We start from the raw sequence: 26142 nt of genomic DNA, 5'->3' as shown, positions 1-26142 counted from the left end.
GATATTTATTTAATTTTTGGGATGCTTGTATTATTTTCAAGCAGCATTTTTACTAAAACGCAGGCTTTGGGCTATGTCTGGGCTGGAGGGATTGTTTTACACCCCGTCTGGGGTTTGCGTGGGAACAGGCACAGACCGTAAAGGCCTCTAGACGCTTTGAACATGTCACCGCTAATTTCCAAACTGCCCTTCAGCTACACACTATATACAGCATCTGCTAACAGGGCTCTCACACAAGGAGAAGTGATGTTATAAGCACAAATAAATATAAAACAGAAAACTGCAGGGTTTGGGTAATCGTGGCTACGAAGCAAGGTTGTCTTGGCTTGTCAAAGCTTGCTGAAGGAAGACAGTTGCATCACACGCTGAGATCAATGGTCAACACAACTTTTCTGAACTTCTAGAAATTTATTTCAGAGAAAAGGTATACATGCAGTAAGCCTCTCTTGGGTATAACGCCCAGAAGGCTAATCAATAATACAAACATACTGTAGCAGTGTTCCATTTTTTTAATAAATGCCATCAAATACACCATTTACATACATTATAAAACATACAGTGACTCTACACTGCACATAACACAAGTAACTTAGCAAGGTATAAATTGCCTCTGATTCAACTCCATGCATGCAAACTGTCCAAAAGCCTACAAGAGAATCCACAAGTGATGAAATCTTGGAATCTATTTTTTTATTACACAGCTTTCTGAAATAATTGGTCATCCTGCAGTCAAAAATGCTGTAGAATGGCCGCTAGGCTATTTATTTGACCTTTATATGTGGCAACAATCTGCTACACTGAGGCAGTTCTAGGTTTTCAGTTGGGGGTTCTGATTATGAGCTGATGTGGAACTAAGCCATTAATTAATTATTACTGAATCAGCAACTAATAAAGAGTATATACTGTATGATGATTAAATAATATATGAATTGCTATTAATTAAACCATGTATTAATTCCTAATAACATATCGTATTAAAGTCCCCCTGTGGTGAAAACCAAGCTTTTAATGTTGTTTATATGTCTATGTGGTGTTTTAAATATACTTTAAGACAAACAATGTGCAAATTCACAAGTCAATGCCATTGTTGATTTTTTTCTCTCTTTAAAAATGCAGTGAACCAAAGACAGTCTCAAAAATGTGATTTTAAATCACTGGTGTTTCTGACATCACAAACTACCTTGTACCCAATCACGACAACATGTGATCTTCAACGAGTGGATCTCTGAGCTGGTGTGAGTGAGTGGAGGCAGGGCTAATTTACTGTATATATTCATAGAACCGCGGATACTAAATGAGGCAAGGGTGTAGAGTTACATTCAAGCTTTTTTAAGGCAGTATAAATGTGTCAACTTGGTGATCAAAGATGAGTTTTAAGAGATTCCATCTAATGGTCTGTGGGGCTGTTGCACATGCAGTGGCTTTAACGTCAGAGAATGTGTTTGAAGGGTGAGTAAGCTGGGCTGCACATAAATATCAGCACACCAGAATATGAACTACTGCCCGCTGTTACACCATGTTTAAACTGGACGCGACCATTATCAAGTAAACAGCTGTCTATACTGGACATGACAGACCATTACAAAGTCCATTTGTCTTTTGTAACAGAAGTAGCGCAATAGCTTGGAGAACGAATGTGGCATCAGTTTACTGTCTGGGTTTTGTTGTGTCGTGTAGCATCGTGCCGCATCCAGTGTAGTATCACTGATTAGAATAGGTTCTATTGTCTTTGTCCGGTCTAGACACAGTCCCCGGCCGCATGTTCTCAGTGCTCCACCTTTGAATCCTAGTGTAAGGCTGAAGCCAGTATGTCTGGTCGACCCCTAGATGGAACAAAGGCCCCCCTGGACATTAACACTTGAACTATCTCCTGCATATGTAACAGGGATTTTGAGATGCAACACACAGTGCAGTTCACACTCCACACACACTATCTCCCCTTCATCCCCCCTCCTCCTCACCTGAAATACACTGAAAAACCTATGCAATGTAAAGTATGTACAAGAAGTATCTATGTATGTTTGATATCATTTAAAGTGTCTCAGTGCGCCTGGTAAAATGGTCTCATTCTCCCAACCATAATGAAAAGCTAAAAGAAGTTATAAAATATGAGAAAGTTATGTATCTTCTAAAGGTGTTCCCTCCCCAGATCCTCCATTCAGACTGTACCTCCTGTATGTTAAACAAGAACCTATTCAAATACAAATTCTGACTCCCAGTGTGAACCCCTGAAGAGGGAACCAAAATCTAATTATAATGATAGACGGCCATTTGGTAAGAATATTGAATTATCTGGGTATATAAGGAAAAGGGACAGAAAGCTCGAGGAGTCTGTAGGTTGACTGCCCACACAAACGCTGTGTGTAATTTTCGTTTCCAGGTAATTTCTACAAATTATTCCATTTCTGAATTGTTGTTATGTTATGATTAACTGATGATTTTATTCTTGCGAATTGGACTTTGAATTATTGCTTCATTACCTGGTCAATAAATTGTAAACGTTTGATTTTATTCTGAACGACTCTGAGATTTGTTTTTCCCAAATAAGATTAACGGATTCGTATATTGCCACAAGCTTGCGCCAGAGATTAGCGACGGCTAATAGCTGATATCAGGGAGTGTGCTGGCGACTTGGGTGGGTGGATGTGTTCCGATGTCTTCTGTTCTAATTTAATGTTACTTTAGATAAATGTACAGATAAATCTAAGCGGGTAAAATACAAACAGAGTTTTAAGAGAATAATCAAATATTCGTTCATGTTTTAATGATGCACAGATATCATTAAAACCTTTTCATTATTGGAGTCAGATGAAATGAGCTATTGCATGTGAGAAAATATATTGCATTTAATCTTGTTGTGTTGCATAAAAGGAAAGACAGTAACGCGCAGAGAAACCTTCCCCGTATTATTGGAGACCTCCATTGGACCAATTAGACGGGCTTACACTAGACTTCAAGTTTAACTTGACATATTCCTGTGCCATGAACAACAAGATACTGGATGCAGCAGTTCATCTGGCACAGTGGAATCACGGTTGTAGATGGCTGGAAATTGAAATCTACGGCTTAGTGTGGATGCCAAAACCAAAATGGCATATTACACAACAATTAGTTAATAGTCGTGTGACTCAACAAGTAAAGTCAAAACATAATGATACATTTGCAAACAATTAGCTAATGATTAATTAAAGCAGACAACTGGAAGTTAAATTACATAGCTTTGATCAATTGTGGCAATTAACACATTAATTTACAATATTAGTTAGAACTATATGTTATTAAGGAATTAATACATTATGACACATTTAATAAATAACAATTAATGTATTATGAATTAACGCGGTCACACTTTAGATTAGGGTCCAATTCTTACTATCAACTAACTATTAACTATGACTTTTGCCTCAAAACTCCTACTTACTGTACTGTGTTAATAGTTAGTAAGGTAGCTGTTAAGTTTAGGTATTGAGTAGGATTAAGGGATGTAGAATATGGTCTTGCAGAATAAGGTATTAATAAGTATTAATAAACAGCCAATACCGATATGCATGATAATAAGCTAGTTTATCATGAGAATTGTACCCTTAACTAAAGTGTTACCATTAATGCATATTAGTGCCCATGAGAATTCTGTCATCATTTATTTACCCTCATGTGCTTCCAAACTTGAATGACTTTGTTTCTTTAGTGAAAAAAAAATACATTAAAACATTTGTTTGGTGTTTTGTTGGTGTGTTTTTTTTTGTTTTGTTTTTTTTGCATATCGTTTAATGTTTTGGTTTTTATTTTGTGTAGGTTTGTGCTGTGTTTTATTTAGTTTGATGTTGTTTTTGTGGGGTTTTTTTGTGTTTTTGTTTGCTTGTTTGTTTTGTTCATACAATAAAAGTTAGTTGTTGTTTGGACCCCGCTGACTTTCAAAATATATTCTTTTGTTTTCCACTGACAAAAAAAGGTCATACAGATTTGGAATGAAATGAGGTTGTGTAAATAATGACAGAAGATATATATATATATATATATATATATATAAAACGTTTTTCAATAAGTGTTTATCAGTACTTTTGTCAGTGTTTTTGGTTGCAGTTTATTTGATTTCACTAGAATGAAGAGTGCTCACAATCTTTGGATGAAAGATGTGTGCGAGGCAGTGCTCCAAATATTGCCATCTATGTTACCTACTGGGTTTGCCAATGACTAGTGAGGAATGGATAAAACTTAATTCAAGGATCTTTGATGTTTCTGACTACTGGAAAGGGGAGGATTTAGAGTGAAATAACTTACTGCAGCAACGTGAAGAGTCAGATTTATAAGAGCACTGACAGCTGAATTAATCACCGATTTGTAGAGCGGATGAAATGCAAGACGCAGAGCCTCCGTGTTGTACACTTTTCTAGCGTCTAATAGGCTATTTGCTCTATGTATCCACCTTATTTTTCAACATGGAAGTAAGCTATTTTCTGTGAATGTGCAAGACTTCCGGTTCATTAGCCGATATATGGAAATAACAAGAAGAAAAACAAAGTGCAGAAAATGGAAAAACTGTTTGAGCTACAAACCAGCATGTTTATAAATAAGCCACCAAATTAATATAATAGGGTAAGAAATACCAGTTTGCAATATCAAGCAGCATGTACATCTAAAAATAACTGGAAGCTAGACACATTCAATTTAGAAATGGCCTAGCCTACTCTTACTTGAAAAATATTGAGTGGATATCACTCTGTGGTTTATTTCTTCTCACATAATTTAAGGTGCTCTAAGCGATGCCACGCGTTTTTTAGGCCAAAACATTTTTGTCACATACAGCAAACATCTCCTCACTATCCGCTAGCTGCCTGTCCCCTGAACACACTGTAGAAAAACGCGGTCTCTCTAGACACCACAGGCTCCACAAACGGCAACAAAAACAAACTGGGCTCACCCGCACCACGAAACACAACAAACAGTGCTCCAGCCAATCACCTGTAACAACATTGGCTATCGAATCATTCGTCGTTGGTTTGAATTAACAAATTCAAATACTCTGTGTTGCTAAAAACATTTCTTCCTGAATACAAAAGCTGGTGCACTTTGAACTCGTGAGTGCAAATCAGGCTTTGGCTCCAGCTAGTTGGCCAATTGACTTTTACGACACTAATTTCACCTCAGAGACATTCCGAACCCCCCCTTTCCCCTCTCTGGACCACAGAGAGATAACGAAACTTGAAACTTTCTACACACACACAAACACACACAAACATCCCTTTGTGTTTAAATTAGGATAGAATATACTTTAATTTATGTACAATTACATTAGGCATGTGTGAGTTTAGTTTAGTTTGGCTTTATAATAGAGGTGTGGTTTTGAAATGTATTCTTTAATCAATAGTGTTTTAGTTAGAGAATGTTCAACAATATTCTCTGGCAATTGCCTTCCCCCCACTTTGCTGTTTTATTGCCTAAAGGAATGTCCAGCAACAAAGATTTTAGGAGTGGAGCAGTGTTAATCTTTAACCCTACTTAAATCCTACATTTTCTATATGTATAACCATTGAAGAAATATGTAAACCTGAATGTAATTTCTCTTTTCCACGATTGTTCTTCTCTGTGATGGGTTGTTGTATTCTTGTAAACCTTAAAGGAATAATGTTTCAGATGTGCACCGTTGCAATCATAGATATGCCATGTGGATCTTTTTAAAAAGTCTAATTTTCATTCCCACTTGTAAATGCACATCACATTTTAGGTTAGTCTTATTCCCAGTTTGTTAATCGAACTTTTAATACTTATCTTACAGAGTAAGAAGGTACTTCTAGGCCGTAGCTTTTAAACATACCAAATTTGGTCTTGAATTAAACCTCCATATACCCGTAGGAAAGATATGGATACCAAATTATGATAAAATGCATTTTACTGCAGTTATAATTGTTTAACGTAGAAATGGCATGATCCTAAGACTGCCATAAAACATGCAAATCAAACTCATAGTGAGACAAAGAACTTTTCTCCCGCCTGGAATTTCGCATTCCAATTGGCTCAAGCCCCAGGGAGGAGTGAAATTCCTGTGCCCTAGAAAAGCGGTTACACTCCGCGTTCCGTTGAGTTGAGTTCGGTATTTTCTTTCGTCTTGTTTGTTCCTGCTTGTTCGAACCCTCCTCATCAGGGAGACCATCAATGGCTCCCGTTTAGGGGGCTTTATATTTTATTTTCTTTAAGTCTTTTAGTTTTGTTTCGTCTTCGAACTTCAGCCGACAACTTCAACTCAAAGTGAACCTTTAAACTGCGCGCCCCGAAGATACGAGGAAACACGCCCCGCTCTTAAAGGAGCTCTTCTTCAGCAAATACAAAGAGAACCATGTGCATGCAAGTATCGATTATTGAATTGAACTTACAATGTGATTTCTTTGTTGTCTCTTACGGGTTACTGTCTGTGATTTTTGCCATGCTGAGATCATCTCGGTGATCTCTCTCGTCCTGAAACTTTAGTTTCACTTTCTCCCTTCCTCTCCATCTCTCATCTGTTATCCGTTTAGTCTGGTATTTTGTTTACGTGTCCTGTACATACATTTACTCGTGTAAATTGTAGAACTTGTATTCCTTAGTTCGATGTAGTATTAGTCCAATTATTAAATTCCATATGCCCTTGACTGACTCTGATTTAATTGCCCATGTTACTTAGTCCCTGAAATGTTCGATAGCTATATGCTTTACCTTGGTAGGCTACGATTTAAGTAACCTAATTTTAGTCTACAAACACCGAGAGTGTCTTTTCAAGGCCTGGAAAAGATACTCTTTCTCGTGTTTGTAAGAAGGATAATTTTCCTTGAGAGTTAATTTAATCTTACGTACAATCTGTTCGCTGGACAAACAGATTGTTTGATAACTAAATTAATTCCATTAAAGTTATCCCATAACTTCGAGCTGAAATAAGAACAATTGATGTATTAATGACGAACCATAACCCGTTATGGTAATCGTTCATATATCAATCTAGTTCAGCTGCGATAAATTAATGTAACTGTAACATACAAAATATTAATCATATTCATGATTAATTATTAAAATTCCCTATAGATCATTTGAGCTAATATTAATATTAAAGTACGACCCATTGTTTTTACACACCGACAAGAAGTATTTGAGGGTGGGGTTTGGGGGGTTAGTGCGCGTACACATGAAGTGTGTTTGGAGCGTGTGGAGGAGAGAAAAGCATGAAGAGGGAAGTTTGAATTATGGCCGACACACGACCAAAGAGACGACGTTCCGATGAACAAATTGCAAAGAAGAGGGACAAGGATAAGGAACGCGTGAAATACCGGATTTACATCGGACAAACCTTTTAAAGGTGGCGAGAACTCCGCCGGCAGAAGGGCTTCCAATCCGAGATTCAGTTGCTCTGTTTTTGCAGATGGTAAATCCATCTTTCTTTCTAAACTGACGTTCATGTTCGCCAAACCAACACAAGGATGTAATTAGCTAGAACTATGCAGTCAGCGTTAACTTTGGTGAATACAACATATAACGTTATGTTTCTAGCAGCTAGCGATCAATCTCTATTGTAATAATCAAAAAATTCACAGTAGGGCGACAATTTGTGTGAATGATTGTTTTCATCCACTATTTGTTATGAATTTGAATGTTCATTTATAGGCTATTAACAACTTTGACTAAATTTGTTTACGACGCCGCCGTTGTTTATGCTCACTGGGAAACGTGAAGCTAACCTTATCTTGTTATTATTGCGTCCTTGTATGGGAGCTAGTTATAATCTCAGGTGGCGAAACGATTTTAAGACAGTGTTTCTCTTTTTCTGCATTCTGTTCTGCAATATATAAAACCCTTTATCTAACTTGGCGACATTACACATTGAATGAAGTATCAGTAAAACTTAACTTTGTTTGTGACTACTTTGACTTTCCTTTATGCCGGAAGGGAGGGGAGGAGGGAGGAGACGGGATGAGGAGGAGGGAGGGTCTATCTAGCCTCCGTTTTGTTTGACAACAATTCGAATGTCAACAAGAAGTTTCGACTCCCGGGATCGCTTAGAGCACCTTTAAAGAATTTCAAATCAATGTTGCTTGTGTATTTATTTATTTATTTATTTATTTATTTATTTGGTAAGTAGCCCTGCATTAATACATTTTTGAGCAAGTAAATAACCAGCCAGTGTTCAAAACGATCTGCTTTCCTTAGCTTGATTCAAAACGGTAAGCTTGTAATAATGTTTTTAATTCCAGTGGTACTGGTGGATTTCCATGGGAAATTCAAGCATGTCTTATTGTTTTTGTGTCATTACGTCACATCTGTACACATAAAGAAGGAGTCTCGGCTAGTTGGCTATATTGTGTGTGAGGATGTTTGAGGTGGAGAATTATAGCCTTTTCTCACAGCACTTGATATAATTAAACTTATCAATTTGATGGTGGATCCAGAAAGGTTCAAACGACAATCACCAGTGACAACTGGAGATTCACCCGTTGTAAAATGCAAAAGACTTCAGACTTCGGAGAAAAAAAGAGACTGCAACTGGTCCCATGCGAAAACAAGGATAAATATCGGAAGGGCTTTTGAAAGATGGCGTAAACTCCGTGTTTTGAAGCGGTTCAAAACGGACGCAGAGACTTTTTTTCTGCTGGACAGGTAAGACATAAGCGATCGTTAGATTTAATCAGCGCGATTTACTGCAATGCTTTTTTTAATTTAGTTGGTCAGAACAAATGTGGATGTTACTTAAAAGTAGAGTCTGTGTTTCCGAATGACAGTATCCACACCGGCGCGGTGACTGACAGCCGCACATTCTCTTCAAAACACTGGATTCATCCGCGCTGTGCCGTGCCGAGGCACAACCCACGTAAAGTTGATAATTCCGCGAATAACTGCAATTGTAGATTTCGAACAGAGATGGCGACAAAGAGGAAAAACTACGGACTCCAGCTTTAAATAAGGTGGACAGGATATAAAAGTATCATCCACTTCATGTACCTGTTGGTGGTCATTTTGTGATAATGACCGTCTGATTGTACATCATCCATTACTTGTATCCCATTACATCATCATGTTGCAGTCATCCGAGATATCAATTTAACTAGCACTTCCCCAGATGTCATTATATAGGCGATCCTCATAGGGGTTAATTAGTACTCATTTTCATTAAGCTATAGGCCAGACAGGGTGCAGTCTAAAAGTGGCAACAGCTTTGAGAGATGTTGCACTTTGGCATTTACCATTTTAGTCCCAGACTTTGAAATGTGAGCACAGGGAATTAGTGCCAGAGAGGGAAATAATGTGGATGAGAAAGAAAGAGCGAGAAAAGCCCACCTCACCCTCCTAGTGTCCTTTGCTGTAATGAGTGAACTACTTTTTATGTTCAGATCCCCCCTACATCAGCTTCAGTTCAGTCCGATCTCTGACCTTCTTCTCATGTGCGGGTGAAGGGCAGGACAGAGAATCGCTATCCCACAAGAGCCACTATTATCCAGCTCTGTGGTTCATCAACCGCCAGTCAAACCAGCCCATGCACACAACACCAAATCTCGGTCTCCATGCATGTGCATCATAAAAAACAGTCCTTGGAAAAAATGACCGGGGGCATAACTAAATCCTGATGGAGGGCAGAACCTAAATAAATGATAACACTGAGATTAACGTGGCGATAAATTTTAGAAGCCGAGCGTGCTTCCTCTCAAAGGTTTGACAGATGTTATGAAAATATCAGTTTGCCCTCGAGTTGTGCCTTCCCTCAGGCCTCAAGCGCTGGCACTTTATATGGGCGAGGTGTCTGAGGAGAACTCCTTATTGAGTCATCCATTAGCCGCCCAACACGGCTTTAAACAGACAGTTGTTGGGTTGCCCCCATTTTCTACATCTATTAAAATCTAATGAGAATTTGTGCTCTTAGAAAAGGTACACATATCAGCTTCAATCTGACCACAAAAAGTATCCCGCAAAAAGAAATAAATTTCTTAATTTGAATTGAATTCTTTTTGTCTTGTTTTTCAATAGAATATCTAAAAATCCTTTAAACATCCTTTAAAAAGTATTACATTTACACACAAAGCAATACTGTATAAGATATTAGGACATCTCAGAGAATCAGTGTTTTTTTATATTATTTATATATTATTATAGTATTTATTTATATTTTGAATTAAATTCTATTTGTACATTTTCAGTTTTCATTTTAATTGATTTCAATTTTAGTAATTATTTGTGCTTTTGTCATTTTTTCTATTTAACTTTAATTTACTTTTATTTCTTTTATTTATTACTAATTATTTTACTTCAACTTACAATTGTTTATTTTTAGTTGCTTATTGTTCAGGTAACATTTTTTATTTTCCTTTAAGTTTTTCATCAAATATTACAATTTTATTTTAAATATAAATTATATACTGTATATGAAGAGTTCAGATGCAAAAGCCTCTAAGTGCCATCTGAAATTTTCTTCCAGAATGATAATTTTTATCAAGCTTGTATGTTTATGTTCAGTTATTTCACTCTAATGGCAATGAAAATGACCTATTAATTGCCATTAAAGTGAAATTACTGAACTTAAACGTACAAGCTTAAAAAAAAAATGCTAATTTTAGAAGAAGCACTTACTTTTGCATCTGAAGTCTTCATATATACATTTTAAAGGTTACATATTTTTACTGGAAGACAAAAATGCTGATTAAGAAAGTGATTTTTGCAGTGTTTCAAGACAATGTCTTTTCATTATAATGTTGTATTGTTCCCTAAAGAAGATTTCATCCGAGATTTAAAATCTTAATGACCCTGAATCGCTGCCAAACTCTCCTCCAAGACATATGAATTCATGGAGAGGGACCAACACATCATAGTCCCAGATGCTTAATGGTGCTTGTGCAGAGGACAAGCTCCACACATATATTCACAGTTATGCCCCGCTGGATTATTACTGATTCCCCTGGTGGGAGGTACTGGGGCAGAGGTTTTATTACCACACCAGAGAAAAGCGCTGTAAATACCCATCACACACCTGAGCAGAGACTTGTATTAGCGCGCAGCAGACGTCCTGTAGGTCACATGCAAGGTGAGAGATGACATGAGCAAAATGAAAGAACATAAAGAGAAAAGAGGAAACAAAATAGGACAGAGATGGTCAGAGGACACAGAGAGAAAGTCAGTATTTATATACACACTACACAGCATATATACCGTCGCATGATCCTTCAGAGATAATTCTTAATGGTGAAAACAGTTGTGCTGCTAAATATTTCTGTGTAAACCAAGACACTTTTTTCAGGAATCTTTGATCAATAGAAAGTTTAAAAGAACAGCATATATTTGAATATTACTTTACTAACATTTGTGATCAATTTAATGCATTGCTGCTGAATAAACATTCATTTCTTTCAAAAAACATCTTACTGACCCCAAACTTGTTTTTGTTACTTAATCTTTTGAATGGCGTAAGAAATGGCTTTTGAAAATTTATACGCCATATATATATATATATATATATATATAAATATATATATAGTATATATATATATATTTTATACAGATAATGTTTAAGATTTTTTTATTTTTATTTAAGCTGAAATAAACAAATAAAATAAGCTAACGGGGTAGGAAAAGTAAACTTAATTCAATAAATATTATCTAAAAAAATCTTGTAATATCTTATGAAATGTTCTTAAGTAAATTGGTATTGTTAAAATATGTTTAGGTACTTTAACTGGAAAATAAGACAAAAATACTGATTCAAATGTGTATATTTTTGCAGCGCATTACCACAGGCTTTTTGCAAGTGTCATATGTGACAGATTTGGTAAGATCAAATAAAAAAAGATCTGTCCTACGCAATATATTCTCACATCAGTAACCTCATCATCAGAATGACACAGTCATGTACCGTTCACAATGTTACAGCCGTCGGATCTGCTCTACATATTCTCACTGCGTGTTTGAAGCAGAGAAACATGGACAATGTGAAATGTCCACTATAAACGGCAACTCTTGTTCATTGAAAGTTTGCAGCTGAGACCCCGGCAAAAGCTCATTCGCACACACACACACACACACACACACACACACACACACACACACACACACACAGATTAAATATACGGCTCTCCAGGCATTATACCAACTCTTGATGATTACATCAGAGCCTCGCTGGCCCTGAGCTGCCCTCTCTCTTAATTACAGGAAGGGATATTAAATCAGGCATGAACCAGGGTGTCCCACTGCAATAGTCTCATGTATTGGGGTTATAATTTACCCTTACTTCCTGTTGGAACACCTATAGTAACAAAAAAAGATATTTTCAGGCCTAAATATAAGATTTAGGTATGAATTGCACATAAAATGTCCATCCATTTGGATTACAGTTTTAGATTAAACAAACTAATAATGTGTTGCATATTTGTCAGGCATACATAAATGAAAATATACAAACATGGTTATTGTATACTATATTATATTATATTTATTATTAGATAAATCTTATCAGTTTCAACCCATTTTATGTATGAATGACATTTTATGTATAAGTTTATGTTAAAAATGTAACAATTCAAAAGGATGGAATTTTAAATACGCAATTCAAATGCACAACGTTTTTTTGAGAGTACGGTAACAGAGTAATAAACAAACAAAGGGTTATAGAAAGCAAAATTCGCTGTGGGACTGGACATTGATCTGTCTTTTATGTTCCGAGCTCAAAGAAAAGTATTTCTATCGCAGACGAGGGACCAGATGAGAGAGGAAACAAATCTCTTAACAGCTTTATTTTAATTCAAACCCCTGGTCCCTAGACGGCCATGACCGAAACAGCACTATTGAAATGAATTCAACAGCGGTGTATCCCTTACTCATGCTGATTCTGCCTAATGGCTATAACAGGTCTTTTGTGGACTTCCTGATCTAGTACTGTAGTTGTAATGAAAAATTCAATCAGGCCTTAATAAACAGCTGGCCCATCTAGAGTTTGTTTGCTTAGTGTGGGCAAAAGGCCAGGCGGGCAGCTGTGTGATGCTAAGCACCTGTAATGGCCTTTGGTTTCGCATCTGGCACGACAAAGATTGGTGCTCTCTCTTGCAATATGGCTGATGTGATTACACCAGTGCTACTACAAATTAATCACAAAACAGATTCCACATACGCTCACTTGATCAGCACAAGAATAAGAGGGAACAGCTGCAGAACAAGAGATCAGCCTGGAATTTTAAAGACTTGGTAAAATAGTCGGATAATCTTTCTTGTACTAGTATTCAGTAGAAACTACTGAATGTATACAGCGCGAAACATACATCAATCAAGTCAGATTCGCGAACGGATTACCCTTTTTGATCTTTTAGTGACTCAAAACCATACAGCATGACCAGCGTAGTCTGATTTCCAAACGAATGACTCTTTTGAATCTATTATTTCAGTGAATCAGAACCATACAGATTCTTACATGATTCAGTCTAGTCTACGATTACCCATCTAATGACACTTTTGAGTAGTTTATTTTTAATTAAACAAAAACATACCATACAATCAGTGCAATCTGATTCCCAAACTAATGACTATTTTGAATATGTTCTTTTAGTAAATCAAAACCTTACAAGATTCTTAAACAAATTACCATTTTTGAGTAGGTTATTTTTAGTAAATAAAAAAACATAGAGCATGACCAGTGTAGTCTAAATCAATGGTTCTCATTTATTCACTCATTTATCACACACACACACACACACACACACACACACACACACACACACACACACACACACACATACCAACCCAGCACTAACGGCGTCTAACTAATTAACAGCTTTCACGTTCGTCTCACAACAGAAAAAAAAAACGATTTTCTTTCTGTTTAGTATTGATATTTAATATTTTTCCCTGATAATTATGTAAAACATAAATATTATCAAAATGCTGGCTTTTTTTCTTCAAAATATAAAAATAATTTAAACAATCATTAAGTGGACCATTAAGAGGTATCAGAACCGGAATTAAATGGAACCAGTGAAAGTTCTCAATAACATTACTTATTAAAAACAAGTAATTACAAATCACTGAAGGGACATCAGGCCCTTATTGATTGAATTATGAATATTTTTTGCTGTTGCTTTTCTGTACTACCAGTACTGTTGAAATAACTGTGACCATGCCTGAAAGCTTTCTTGATCAATATTCTTTGATTGCCTGATTAACAACTGATCATTGCCTATGTTTAAGATAGGGCAGGCTAATCATAGCAACAACAACAGATATTGATCCAGAAACATCCTACTGGTGTAAATGAAGTTGTGCGTGTTTGAAAGCCTCCCTGAAGAATGCATAAATCCGTGATTAACATTTAAATAATTTGGTATGGCATATACTTATTTGTCATTTGAATGTGCTGTAGTCATATAAAAGTATTCATGAAAGCGCTACCAGACAGATGTGAATTGCACAACACTGAGCAGAACATTTTAAGACATAGTTCAGCTGACACACCAAAAAGTGGTCTATCTGCGATTTGATGCCGCTGCGGTTGCCACGCGCTCTGCCTATCGGCTCCCTCCACCATTGGGCCGCTGGGTCAGATAAGATGTCACACTCCGAAAGTCTCCTTCAGAGAAAGTCCTGGAGCTCCTTCCTCCTTGTGAGGAAGATCCACAGAGTCGCCCTTATCACTGCTAACCTCAGCAGCCTGCCACCTGAGACCGGAGCCAAAATAGACATTATTAGCATTCCCAGTGCGTCGCACACCCTAATGCAGGGTAGCGGAGCGCTTTAAAGGACAGCCATCTCTGCACCTTATACAGCACATCCAAGAATAATGTTCTACATCAACGATCCTTTATTAAAAGCACCTCCCTCTGCGAAAAATCTCACATTGAAAATACCATCAGGTGAGGCCGATTTTCATTAGAAAAAAGGTAATCTGAGGTGAAGCAAAGCACAGTCACCTTGGGTACTCTCAAGGGGTGCTATCATCTCTCTCTAGATTACAGTGGCTACAGGTACTGAATTCCTAAACAACAGACCTCTCATCTTAGTCCAGTGCCCTGCCCTTTGACAAAAAAAAGGTCAGAAAAGACCATTATCAGGCTTCTCCTCCCACACTATTAACGGGGAGGTGGGAGAAGGGAGCTTTGTCTGAAACAGACGTGACCACTGACCCCAGCCACCTTTTCCAGCAAGCCCGGACAAAGACTATCACACCCAGACAGCGGAAGTTGCATTCTGAACACCTTTCTCATTAAATAAACATAACTGCTGCATGTTTCTAGTGTTTTCCAATGAATCTTTAAAGTGCCCCTATTATGGTTTTCAAATATTCCCTTACATGCAGTGTGTAATATAGCTGTTTGTGAATGTAAACGGTCTGCAAAATTGTAAAGTCGAAAGTGTACGATAAAGTTATTGGCTGAATCCGAAATAGCCCCCGGGCCTTATTTGAGGGGACAGCCAAAAATTTGTAGTGGTGTCCAAAACCACTCATTCAATCCCACAATGCACCGCAATAACGAGTGTACAGCCAATGTACGCTCAACGGCTGTCCGAATTCGCTCACTGAAAGAACCGACTCTGAACCACCTAAGCGAGTCGTCTGTAATTCGAATCCCATTGCGTTATGGTTCTACGTCACTTGAAAATACATTTTGCATAATGCCCGTCTATGTTATACATAATCATAGTTTTGGTCGTCAATGAATGATTCAATGACTCATAACGCACATAAGACGCTCACTTGTTGCCACCTACTTGCAATGAAACCCGCAGAAAGAATCATTCAACAACTCAAGTAAACAAATCTTTTTAATGAACAAATTCTAAAGATTTGAGTCACTGGGATAAATCAAAATTTCTAAATTTCATGACTTGAAGTCATGATGCATCAATATAAACACCATACCATTTGGGGTTGGTAAGATTTTTGGTTTTATTTATTTATTAATTTAATGAAAAATACAGTAAAAACAGTAATATTGTAAAATATTATTACAATTTAAAATTTTCACAAAACACAAATCTTTTATATTTTAATTTATATTTAATTTATTCATATGATGGCAAAGCTGAGTTTTCAGAATCATAGCTCCTGTCAAAGCCATATGATCCTTCAGAAATCATTCTAATATATAAAAATGGGTACTGCTTATTAACTAGTAGTCATCTGAAACCGATTTGTTGAAAAGCTGGTATGTTTATGCTAGCCATATATACATAAGTATTACTGCTTGCCATTTGAGTGTTTGTTTGTTTATTTGACTGCAGAGTTTACACCACTGGCTATTTCTTTTCCCCATTTATATCCACAGATGTTAAGCATGAATCACAATTACAGACATCTCGTAAAGATTCGCTTGGTGAGAAATTAAAAGGCAACAGCTTTGTGTTTATGACACCTTTCAATTTGCTTCTGGAAACGCTCATTTGAGAATAAAAGGATTGGGAGAGAAGAGAGATATAAAAATTTGACCTTTTTGTTGAGCTCAAAGTGCCGTTTCACAGCCCACACCGGTGTACCCGGATTCTCAGATAACCATTTCCTTTCATTCTGTCTGCTTGGACTGATTCCCAGGGATGGCACATCAAAGGAGAGTCTGATTTTGTGATAGCCCACCATCCCAACCTACCAGCGCGCACACATACGCGGATAGCAGGACTTCATCTATCTGTCTGGATATGCCTCGTACCAGCGATAACCCCCATGTGTGTGCTTCCCATCATCAAGTTCTTAGTTTGAAATATTATCTCATTGTTATTCAGCGCTAATGAGATCTTAAGCAGAGAATCAAATTAGTGCTCAGTCATAATCAAAGCGCAGTCAGTCTTAACAAAACTGAACAGAAACAGAGCTCAACCACCCACTTGGAGTCCATGTGCCAAATCCTGCCCACTCTGACGGAAGTCTGAAAAGGAAAACGGGACAGCTAAGGTCTGTGTGAGCCATACCAATTTCAAACTTCTGCCATTTGGCAGTCGCACTGAGGGGCTCGAAATTAAAGACTCAGAACAACAGATGCGCGACCGACCATGTAGCACAAAAGCTGCCGTCCTACAGAGGGACCCAAGTTAAATGCTTCACTTAAGAGCACATTTCAGCCTCCAATCAGCCTGGGCTGTTTTTACACCCACTGAACATCAATGTTCACAGCTAAACAAAGCTGAACTCTCTTTTGAGTCCAGCAAAAAGCTAGCTTAGATGGGCTGGAGACACATTTCGTGCACAGTCACCCATGAGCTCAGTAACCTTTCCCTCGCATTCATTCTTCTCGGTTTCATTGGAACATTTCATTTTGGTCAAAAATACTTTTGTGTACATAATACCCTCAGAATTGTAACAAATTGCTGTGATATTTGACTGAGTTGTGGCTAAGGTCTGGCCCTGAGAGACTCCAGTGGAATAATTCAGACAGGAACATCATCAATGACTTTGACTTCCTGTACATGCTCTTTTTGTCAAGTATGCCAGGGATATTAAAACCGGCAAAGATGGGACCTACAGAGAGGTGCCCTCTGCAACTTCAGCCAGTTTGGGTTCTTATACTTCATTGACAGAGTCGTGGCTGAAATATCTTGACAGTAGGGCAGCTCTCACTGGAAAAACAGCAAAAATAAGTCTCAGAGGATCGTATGGAGAAATTCATGTAGCTTACAATGTTAAAAAGTGAAAGATAAAAGAAAGAAGTGACAAAAAAGGAAGAAAAAAGTGAGACCCAGAAGAGATAAGAACAAGAGAGATCATTTTAACATCTCAGCTGTCTCGATTTTCATGTATTGCATCTTGCAGAAAAAGATCCTCACATGCTTTCAACAACGTCACAAACTGTGTTCAGCTTTCCCAAGATACCAAAGTTTGCCATCAAAAATCAGAGATTTCAATATCAACAAATCCTCACAAGACTAGGGAGAAATTAACCTGAGCTATCTACAGTATTTCAATATTTGAACAACACGCTCTCCAATAAATTGTATGCAAATTTATAAGATACTGTATGCAAGACCTCATTCATGCGCTTTCATACGACCTGCTTACACCCCAATCTTCATTCGAAATCGCCAGTTCATAAAATAGTTACATTTTCTCATGAGAACAGATTGTCTATTACTGTATGAAAAAAGGATTTTTAACATCTGAAACAAACTTGAAACTTGAAAAATCACTGAGAACTCCATTAAGGATCCTGAGCTATGAAAAAGCAACATCTGAGCAGTAAAATTTCCATCTTGAGAGGTTAAACATTGGCTCTACCTCCTGAGATCTCATTGCCCTCTTCCACAGGTCCAGCTTCTTTCAGTCTTTGAGGTTGAGTGGTGTCTCCATCACTGCTCTGGTCTTCTGTTGAAGACACATGAGGGATTAAAGTCCAAAATACTGTGTCAAATATTGTATATGTATAACAAAATTTCAACTAATTGTAAACATGTAGCCCTATATATTTTGTATAGACTGTGTCACTATGTACAACTGAAGCAGATATTGTCAAGGCACTTTTTTTATTCTGTCTTAAAACACAAAGGAGGCTACAATCAAACACATTATTTTCACTTGCCATCTGTTTCAGTGGGATTGCTTCAAAGAAACGAGGTATTTCATACCAGTGTATTTTCCCTGAAGTGCTCGGCTGTGCAGGTTTCCACTCACAGCTATAACCTTGACTGCATACTCCTTCCTGGGATTAAAATCCTTTATTATTGCTTTATTCTCTCCCCTTGCAATTTGCAACTCGCTTGTTTCCCCACCTGTCATCAGAAACAAATCAGAGAAATCAGAAAGAGGATGGTTAATATGCACTGTCTTGCATGCCTGTTTCTATCAGAAACCTATCAAAACCAGTTCTTTAATGTCTGACTGTCAATGCCAAGCACAAGCAGTTTTGTTTAGATGCAATGTCAGAGAGGAATAATGCTTGTAATGATAATGCTATTAATAATAATTAATACTCTGGAGGGAACAAAATAATATAATAAATTAACAAATCACTTTGCCAAAAAGTTGCCAAAAAAAGTATAAATATAAAAATATAACAAGAAGATAATATATAACTCAGTTTGGTTACACTTTATTTTAAGGTGTCCTTGTCACAGTGTAATTATATAATGAAGTACTGAGTAATATTAATTAACTACATGTAATTACTATAGGATTAGGGTAAGTAGTAGGGTTTGTTTAAGGGTTAGTTGCTTGTAATTATGCATAAAATACTGATATTACTATAGTAAGTGCAGGCAACATGTGTAACAAAGACATACTAAAATAAAGTGTTGTCCTCATTTTGAACCTAACTTTTGAAATGTAATTAAAAAATAAATTAATTTAAATAAAATTTAGTTGGAAGTGCATTGGTTGCTCCCACATGTTACATGACCAATTACATTTTTTTAACTTGACAAATGGATAAAGAAAAATACTTGCTTGCAAAATAATAGCGAAAAGCAATTGTTAAATGCCTTCTGAAAACGCAATTTAAATGCTGAATTTGTCAATTCATTATTATAAATTCATTTTTGTAAATTAAATACTACATATTTCTGTGACAATTGGAAAATCTATTTATTTATGTTTTATTTTTATTTATTTAATGTATTGTATTAATGTGTGTTCTGAGTATTTTCTTGGTGAAAAGTCTGGTCTGGTTGGCAAACTGGTCCATGGATAGATGGTCAATTAACAATTTCAAAAACACTCACAGTTGTTGATGAATTGAGTATCCCATGATATCAACCACGGACATCTAAAACAAACTGATCTAAGTTTTCAGATGCAAAAGCACATAATGTCCAAAATAGCCTGATAAACAACCCGTCCAAAACAGCTTTGCTCTACTCTTCCACAAATCGAGCCAGAGGAGGAATAGTACTGGCCTGAAAAGTTTTTATACCAAGTTATCACCTAAATACAATATGTGGGTGGTAGCTTTATGGTCATTGCACAGCAAACAACTTCATGAAGTTTGTTTGCAGTATTGACAGTGACAAATGGTCTGTTCTAAAAAGGTCTTGGCCACAAACTCATCTTTCTCGCTTCATGACATTCCTGCCTGGTGATAAATCTGGGATTATGACTTCAAAGAAATGTTTTCTTTGGGTAATTTTGTGAACGAGGAAAAAAAGAAAAAAACAACTTTCACTAACTCCACCCAAAAAAATGAAAATTCTCTCATCATTTGCTCACCCTCATCCTGCTTCAGATGAACACAAACTGAAATTTTTAGAAAAAGAATTGAACATGGACAAAAAGTTGATGAACACGGAGGAAATCCATACGAACCTAGTTGATAAATCAATGTTTTCTGAAGCGAAACCTTATGTGTGTGAGAGAAATATTCATATTTTAAACCATCGCTTCTGGCAAACTGCCATCCATGTACGTGTATTCATGAGTTCATGCTTGACTCTAAAAAGTAATCAATTACTAGCTACTAATTGCATCTTCAACATTGTAATTAGATTAAGTATAAAAGTATAATTACTCTCTCTAAAACGTATTGGATAACTTATTACTAGACTAATTACTTTCTTAATCCCCTATCAACCTTTACCAGTTGAACAATACAAGAATAACTGCTCTTTTAATTCTTTCACATCATAAATAATATCAAATTGCATAAATTATTCTTGAATTGCCCAAAGTATTTAAGGGAGAACTACAGAGAAGGGAAGTTACATTAGAAACATACATTTTAACGATTAGATGTAAAAGGTTTAGGTTAAATCCACTATTAATATAGAATTGTTATATAGAGTAATTAATGCAATTACATCAGAAGTAACTGTATATTACAGAAAAATTAAGAGTAATCCCTTACTTTACATTTCAAGGGAAAAGTAATTAAATTACAGTAATTAATTACTTAGTAATGCATTACACCCAACACTGAACTTTAGAACATGCTTACTTCACGCTTCACAACATGCTGATGTTTATGCCAAGTGAACGTATGTAAAACAGTTGGAAGTGATGGTTTAAAAAGTTGAAAATATTAATATTCTTCCTCACACAACTATGGTTTCGCTTCATGTGTCAGGGTTGGGGTTGAGGCATGAGATGAGGACTCAATTGTGCAGAGTTGATGGGCTTTATTAATAAAAAATTAAACAAAAACATGGGCAGGGAAATAAAATGGCAAGGCTGGCAAGACAGGGCTTGATACAGCAGGGATGGAACATAAAGGGCACATACGATGACAAACTGCCACAGGACTGCAAATACAAGGAGAATAAATAGGGCAGCAAACAATGAGGGTAAAGAGAGAGAGCAGGTGAGGCAAATGATCCAATAATGAGCGGGGTTAAGACAATAGACAGGAGAGCACATGGCACATAGAAACAAACATGGCAAAAAACAAGAGCACATGGCCAATGAACACAACCACAATCCATGTGCTCAAACAAAACAAGACAATGAGAGCTCTCACTGACTGCATGTCTGGTGAAGCTTCAACTTTGAGGGTTCCATCCATTGTTGCAATATATGGATTATATATTGCATAAAGACGGGTTATTTTTCTAAAAATTTCAATTTGCGTTCCACAGAATGAAGCCATATACATCTGGGACAGCATTAGGATGAGTAAATGAGAGATTTTTTTTATTTTTGTGTGGAGTATCCCTTTAAGGGGCTGAATGATTTAAAATAGTCCAAAAACATAGTGATGAACTAGAAGTGCAGGCAAAATGTATTGCTTCTTTTAATCAGTCATGCCTGAACAGCATACTCGTATCACAGTCCCTCAATGTGATGAAGAAGCCTGCCCCTGCAATTCAGATCTCTGACCAATGATCCTGATTAAAATCCTCGTGGCTTACCGAGAGATCAATAGAAGGGGAGCGAAAGTTGCTTATTCAGCAGCAGTGGGAGCATGATTGGGGTTAGACTCAGAGCAAAGGGAGTCAGAACTGGAGAGCCACAGTTTGCTGATGACTTTGCACTTCACGCTTCATAGGAAAGTAAAAGAAGATTGCTGCAGACAGAAAACTGTCACTGGTTCTTACGACAACATCAAAGAACTCCAATTCTCATTTGTTTAAACGAGACCAAAGGATAGAATCACTTTGTCACAAGCAAACGTCTCACTTCCTGCTTTGATTTTTAAAGAGAGTGGAGCAAAGAACTCTTGAGGGAAAAACTGTCTTACCTCTAAAAACAGATAGAAATCAATTTGTGCTTCCCAATACAAAATATTCTGTTTTCATAATTGGCCAAAGCTGCTACCAATCCAAAAACGTTGTTTTGTTACTTTATTTATTCAGTTTTTGTTAGTGCTCAGGAAAAACTGATACCTTCTAAAGCCAGGACATTTATAAGAGAAAGTACCGTATATGTCCTGGGCCAAAACATACCTTTGTGTGCATCCAAATGCATTTTTTTATATCTAACTAGAGTACCTGTCAGTAGGTATGTTCGACTTGAATTGGCGCAGCTCAATCCGAATAGTGTATGACATCAAAGTACCGCGAGAGCGATTCGAAAGCATAAAGAGTTGTCTGCTCTCTAATCGCATCATCTTGGATGATGCGACGGCAGCCACAGTGCAAAGGCACCAGTGCGCTCACCACACACCAGCTATAGGTGGAGAGGAGAGAGAGTGATACAGCCAATTCAGTGGATGGGGATTATTAGGAGGCCATGATTGGCAAGGGCCAAATGGAGGGAATTTGGCCAGGACATCAGGGTTACACCCCTACTCTTTTACGAGAAGTGCCATGGGATTTTTTAATGACCACAGAGAGTCAGGACCTCGGTTTAACATCTCATCCTGAAGGATGTTGCTTGTTACAGTATAGAGTCCTCACTATAGTGGGGCATTAGGACCCACACAGACCACAGGCTGAGCACCCCTATGGCCTCACTAACACCTCTTCCAGCAGCAACCTAGTTTTCCCAGGAGGTCTCCCATCCAGGTACTGACCAGGCTCAACCCTGCTTAGCTTCAGTGGGCTACAGGGTGATATGGCTGCATTTAATCATTTGAAACTTAGCAAACTGACAGCTCCAATAGAAATGAAAAGATTTATCTTGAACTTATGGAAACTACCTGTATGATATTATGCTGTTGCCACATTGGACCAACGGTTTGGAAAATGGATGGATGGATGATTCAGCTGCAGGTGCCATCTTCTGGTCAGACGCGGGAATTCACTTGGCGCACGCCTCATAGTGCATTATGGGTATTATCTAGCTGTTGAGTGTACATCAGTTGTACACTCGTTATTGCGGTGCATTGTGGGATTGAATGAGTGCACTCAATAACGTCCACTATGGTTTCGTACACCACCACAAACGGCTGTCCCCTCAAATTGTGCCCTATTTAAGGGTATGGGGGCGATTTCAGACACAGCCCTAGTGTTTCCTGCATGAGCAGAGCATGAGCTGAGATGTCCAATTGGCATAAAATGATTCTTATGAACCGGTTCTTTTGATAAGTCTATCAAAAGGATTCATGAAACAGCCTTGTTAGTAAGCGGTTTGAATCAGACTTAGTAAGCGAATTGCTCAAAGTTCACAGATTCTTTGGTGAAATCAAATTGTGGTTATCTGATTCAAAATGAACCAGGAACCTACTGTGATATTTATACTTTTAGTTTGTGAAATCAGTCTATTTTCTGACTGGTTGTTAATACTGTATGGCAACGTATAAATAAAAATGCACTCTCAAAAAAGTTATAAATTATTTGTTTTCTAGATTAAACTAATAATAGTATTCTTAAAAAAAAAAAAAACATTTAAACATTGGTATTATTGTTTAACATTTTTAACTTTCTTTGGGAAGCATAATTAACTCAACATTTTCCCAAACAAGCAGAATTATTCTTACAAGACAACATTATATAAATATAACTTAATATTAAAAAAACAATAGTCCCCTAGAAGGACAGCATCAAGTTGAAGCAAATTAATACTAAACCACACAAGTATAGATAGCTTATATTCAGTTGCAGTGAATCAGACACTTTTTAAGAGAGAGTGATATGTGAAATGATATTGATAAAAAGGCACCCTTGCTATTTATTTGGTATGGAGCCCTGCTACAAGTTGCCAATGTTGTTGTGGGACATCAGATACCGTAAAAAGCAGCTGGATCTAACAGAAACCTCCATCTGACCGCCTAGATTTTGACCAGATGCTGTAGCCAGACATTCCTCATCTCAATCACAACAGAGCAGCATTGACTCGCTCTAATGCAAACTATCACCTGTCCTCATTCGGCCTTGTTCCATCACTTCCATCTCAATTCTGTCCTATAGAAAGAACTGCCATGCCCATTAGTGCCATTTCGCACATAGAAACGCGGCAAATGAGCTGCTATAATTGAAAAGAGTGCTTTTCCCATCTGTTGGGAATGCCTAACTGGCTGATGAATATCTATGGAATTAGGCCTAATATACACAGAGTTCTGGAATGTGCTCTAAGAAACAACGAGTTTAGACATGGTTCATTGTTGCCCAAGAAAAGGGGGTTGTGAGAGTTTAACAAAGGGGCAAGTTTGCAGAACTGATGGCTAGTGCACCTGGTCTACATAAAGCAAAAGAGTGACCTTGGCTGTTTATGTGCTATCCGGAGTTGTATCAAAGCCCCAGACAAGGACTATTGTCAAATATGTGAAGAAAGAAAAAGTCCGTCAGATCTGGCAAGGTTAACAAATACATCTTTTGAAGCTCACAGAGGAAAGTGAAGAAAGCACTTAAAGAAACAAGAGTGGCTCAAAAGAACTAAAACAGAGACTGTGTTTTGTTAATACTGGATTTAGATCCACATTAAAAGCAAACATTTGTATACAATAAAGTACCACTACATTCATTAATATTGACTGACCACATTGCTTCTTACCTGGTTCACTATTATATATAAATTTGTAGCCATCATATTCTCCTTTTGGTTCCTTCCATGAGACAAGTAGCTTGCCTTCACTCAGAAGTTTAAATCGAAGTCTTCGTGGGGCTGAAACTGCAAAGGAAAAAATGGAATTAAAAACTAAAAATGTGCATATTATTACAAAAAAATAAAAAACTCAAATATTTTTTCAGAGGAGAGTTTCAATTCTAGTTGCATTTAAAGGTATGTTTCAAGTCATATTCTCATTAGCAATTGCCATTTTTTAAGTTTACATCAATCTGTGGAAATGTAAGGTGACTTTATATTATTATTTTATTGTTTATCTGACAAAATACACATAAAATCAGGAACGGAAAGTTATTGACTCATTAAAAATGACAAGATGGTTATTGAAAGAAAATGTGACTTAAAGGTCAGAAGCGTAGCATCCTAAATACCAGTTAGGTTCAAGAGGAAGACAAGTCTTAAACAGTTCAGCAAAGCATATTACTACAGTTTATATGGCCATAAACAACTGATTAGGGGTCCTCTTTAATAATTAAATCCTAAACATTTTTATACAGCATCAAAATCAGCTCTGACCCATAATCAGTTGTAAACTGTGTGTTAGCCCTATGAGAAATCACCACACCCAAACATCACACATCCCACATGTAAGGTAATGAAACATTGATAAATCAATGTTTCTCTGTTCTTATATACTTCACATGCAACAGTTCTGCCCAGAGAAAGAAACGGAGGAGCTACACGAGTTATATATGAAGAAACCATCTTGGCACAAAGAGAAAAGGCGAAAATATCTAAGAATGAAACCCAGAGTTCAATACTATTGGAAACAGGGCATTTAGGAGACAGAGAGGAGACATAAAACTGATCTTGGCGCACCAACCTGAGGAACGGAAGGAACACTGCTGGGTTTCCTGTGTGGTGAGCATCTTCTCATGGACACCCACACCAATCAGTCCAAATATGTGTCTTTGGGGGATTACGACTCATTTCCATCAATCAGCATGTATAGAAACACATTTCAATGTCTCTATCTTTCTAAAGTGGGAAACTGGGTTGCAAGTAATTGGTTTGAAAGTTAAGCCTAAATGAAGCCGCAACTCATCTGGTTTGGGACCAAATGTTTGTTATTGATAAACTTATATTTCCAATAAAGGAAAAAAAATTGTTTGTAAATTTTTAGAAATATTGTTATTCTAAAAATGGTACTACATGTGCTTTAAAAAAGTCATGGGACACCAAGGTGTCAGTGTCATGGAAAGTTTCAGTAATAATTCTTAGTGATTCATGTGAGTGGGATGAAATGAGTTCTGATATACTGTACATCCAGCCATCTAGAGAATCTGGAACATTTTCACGAC

At 37.1% G+C, this 26142-nt stretch overlaps 1 protein-coding gene across 3 annotated transcripts in view; it reads right to left on the bottom strand.

Annotated features, from left to right (window-relative positions):
- Positions 1-26142, bottom strand: part of col14a1a (collagen, type XIV, alpha 1a) — a 128783-nt gene that overhangs the window by 97643 nt on the left and 4998 nt on the right. For 2 of the 3 annotated variants that reach the window (XM_081388125.1, XM_081388123.1), the window contains exons 3-5: positions 24770-24886; positions 18538-18681; positions 18191-18277 (exon numbers count right to left, since the gene is read on the bottom strand). In XM_081388125.1, coding sequence (XP_081244251.1) covers positions 18191-18277; positions 18538-18681; positions 24770-24886 — 348 coding nt within the window. The remainder of the gene's footprint in view (positions 1-18190; positions 18278-18537; positions 18682-24769; positions 24887-26142) is intronic. The other variant, XM_081388124.1, reaches the window with a different exon arrangement.

This window comes from Scardinius erythrophthalmus (genome assembly GCF_964197995.2).
Source record: "Scardinius erythrophthalmus genome assembly, chromosome: 16".
Taxonomy (NCBI): Eukaryota; Metazoa; Chordata; class Actinopteri; order Cypriniformes; family Leuciscidae; genus Scardinius; species Scardinius erythrophthalmus.
Note: the sequence above shows the minus strand (reverse complement) of the source record. Positions and strands in the feature narration are given on the sequence as shown.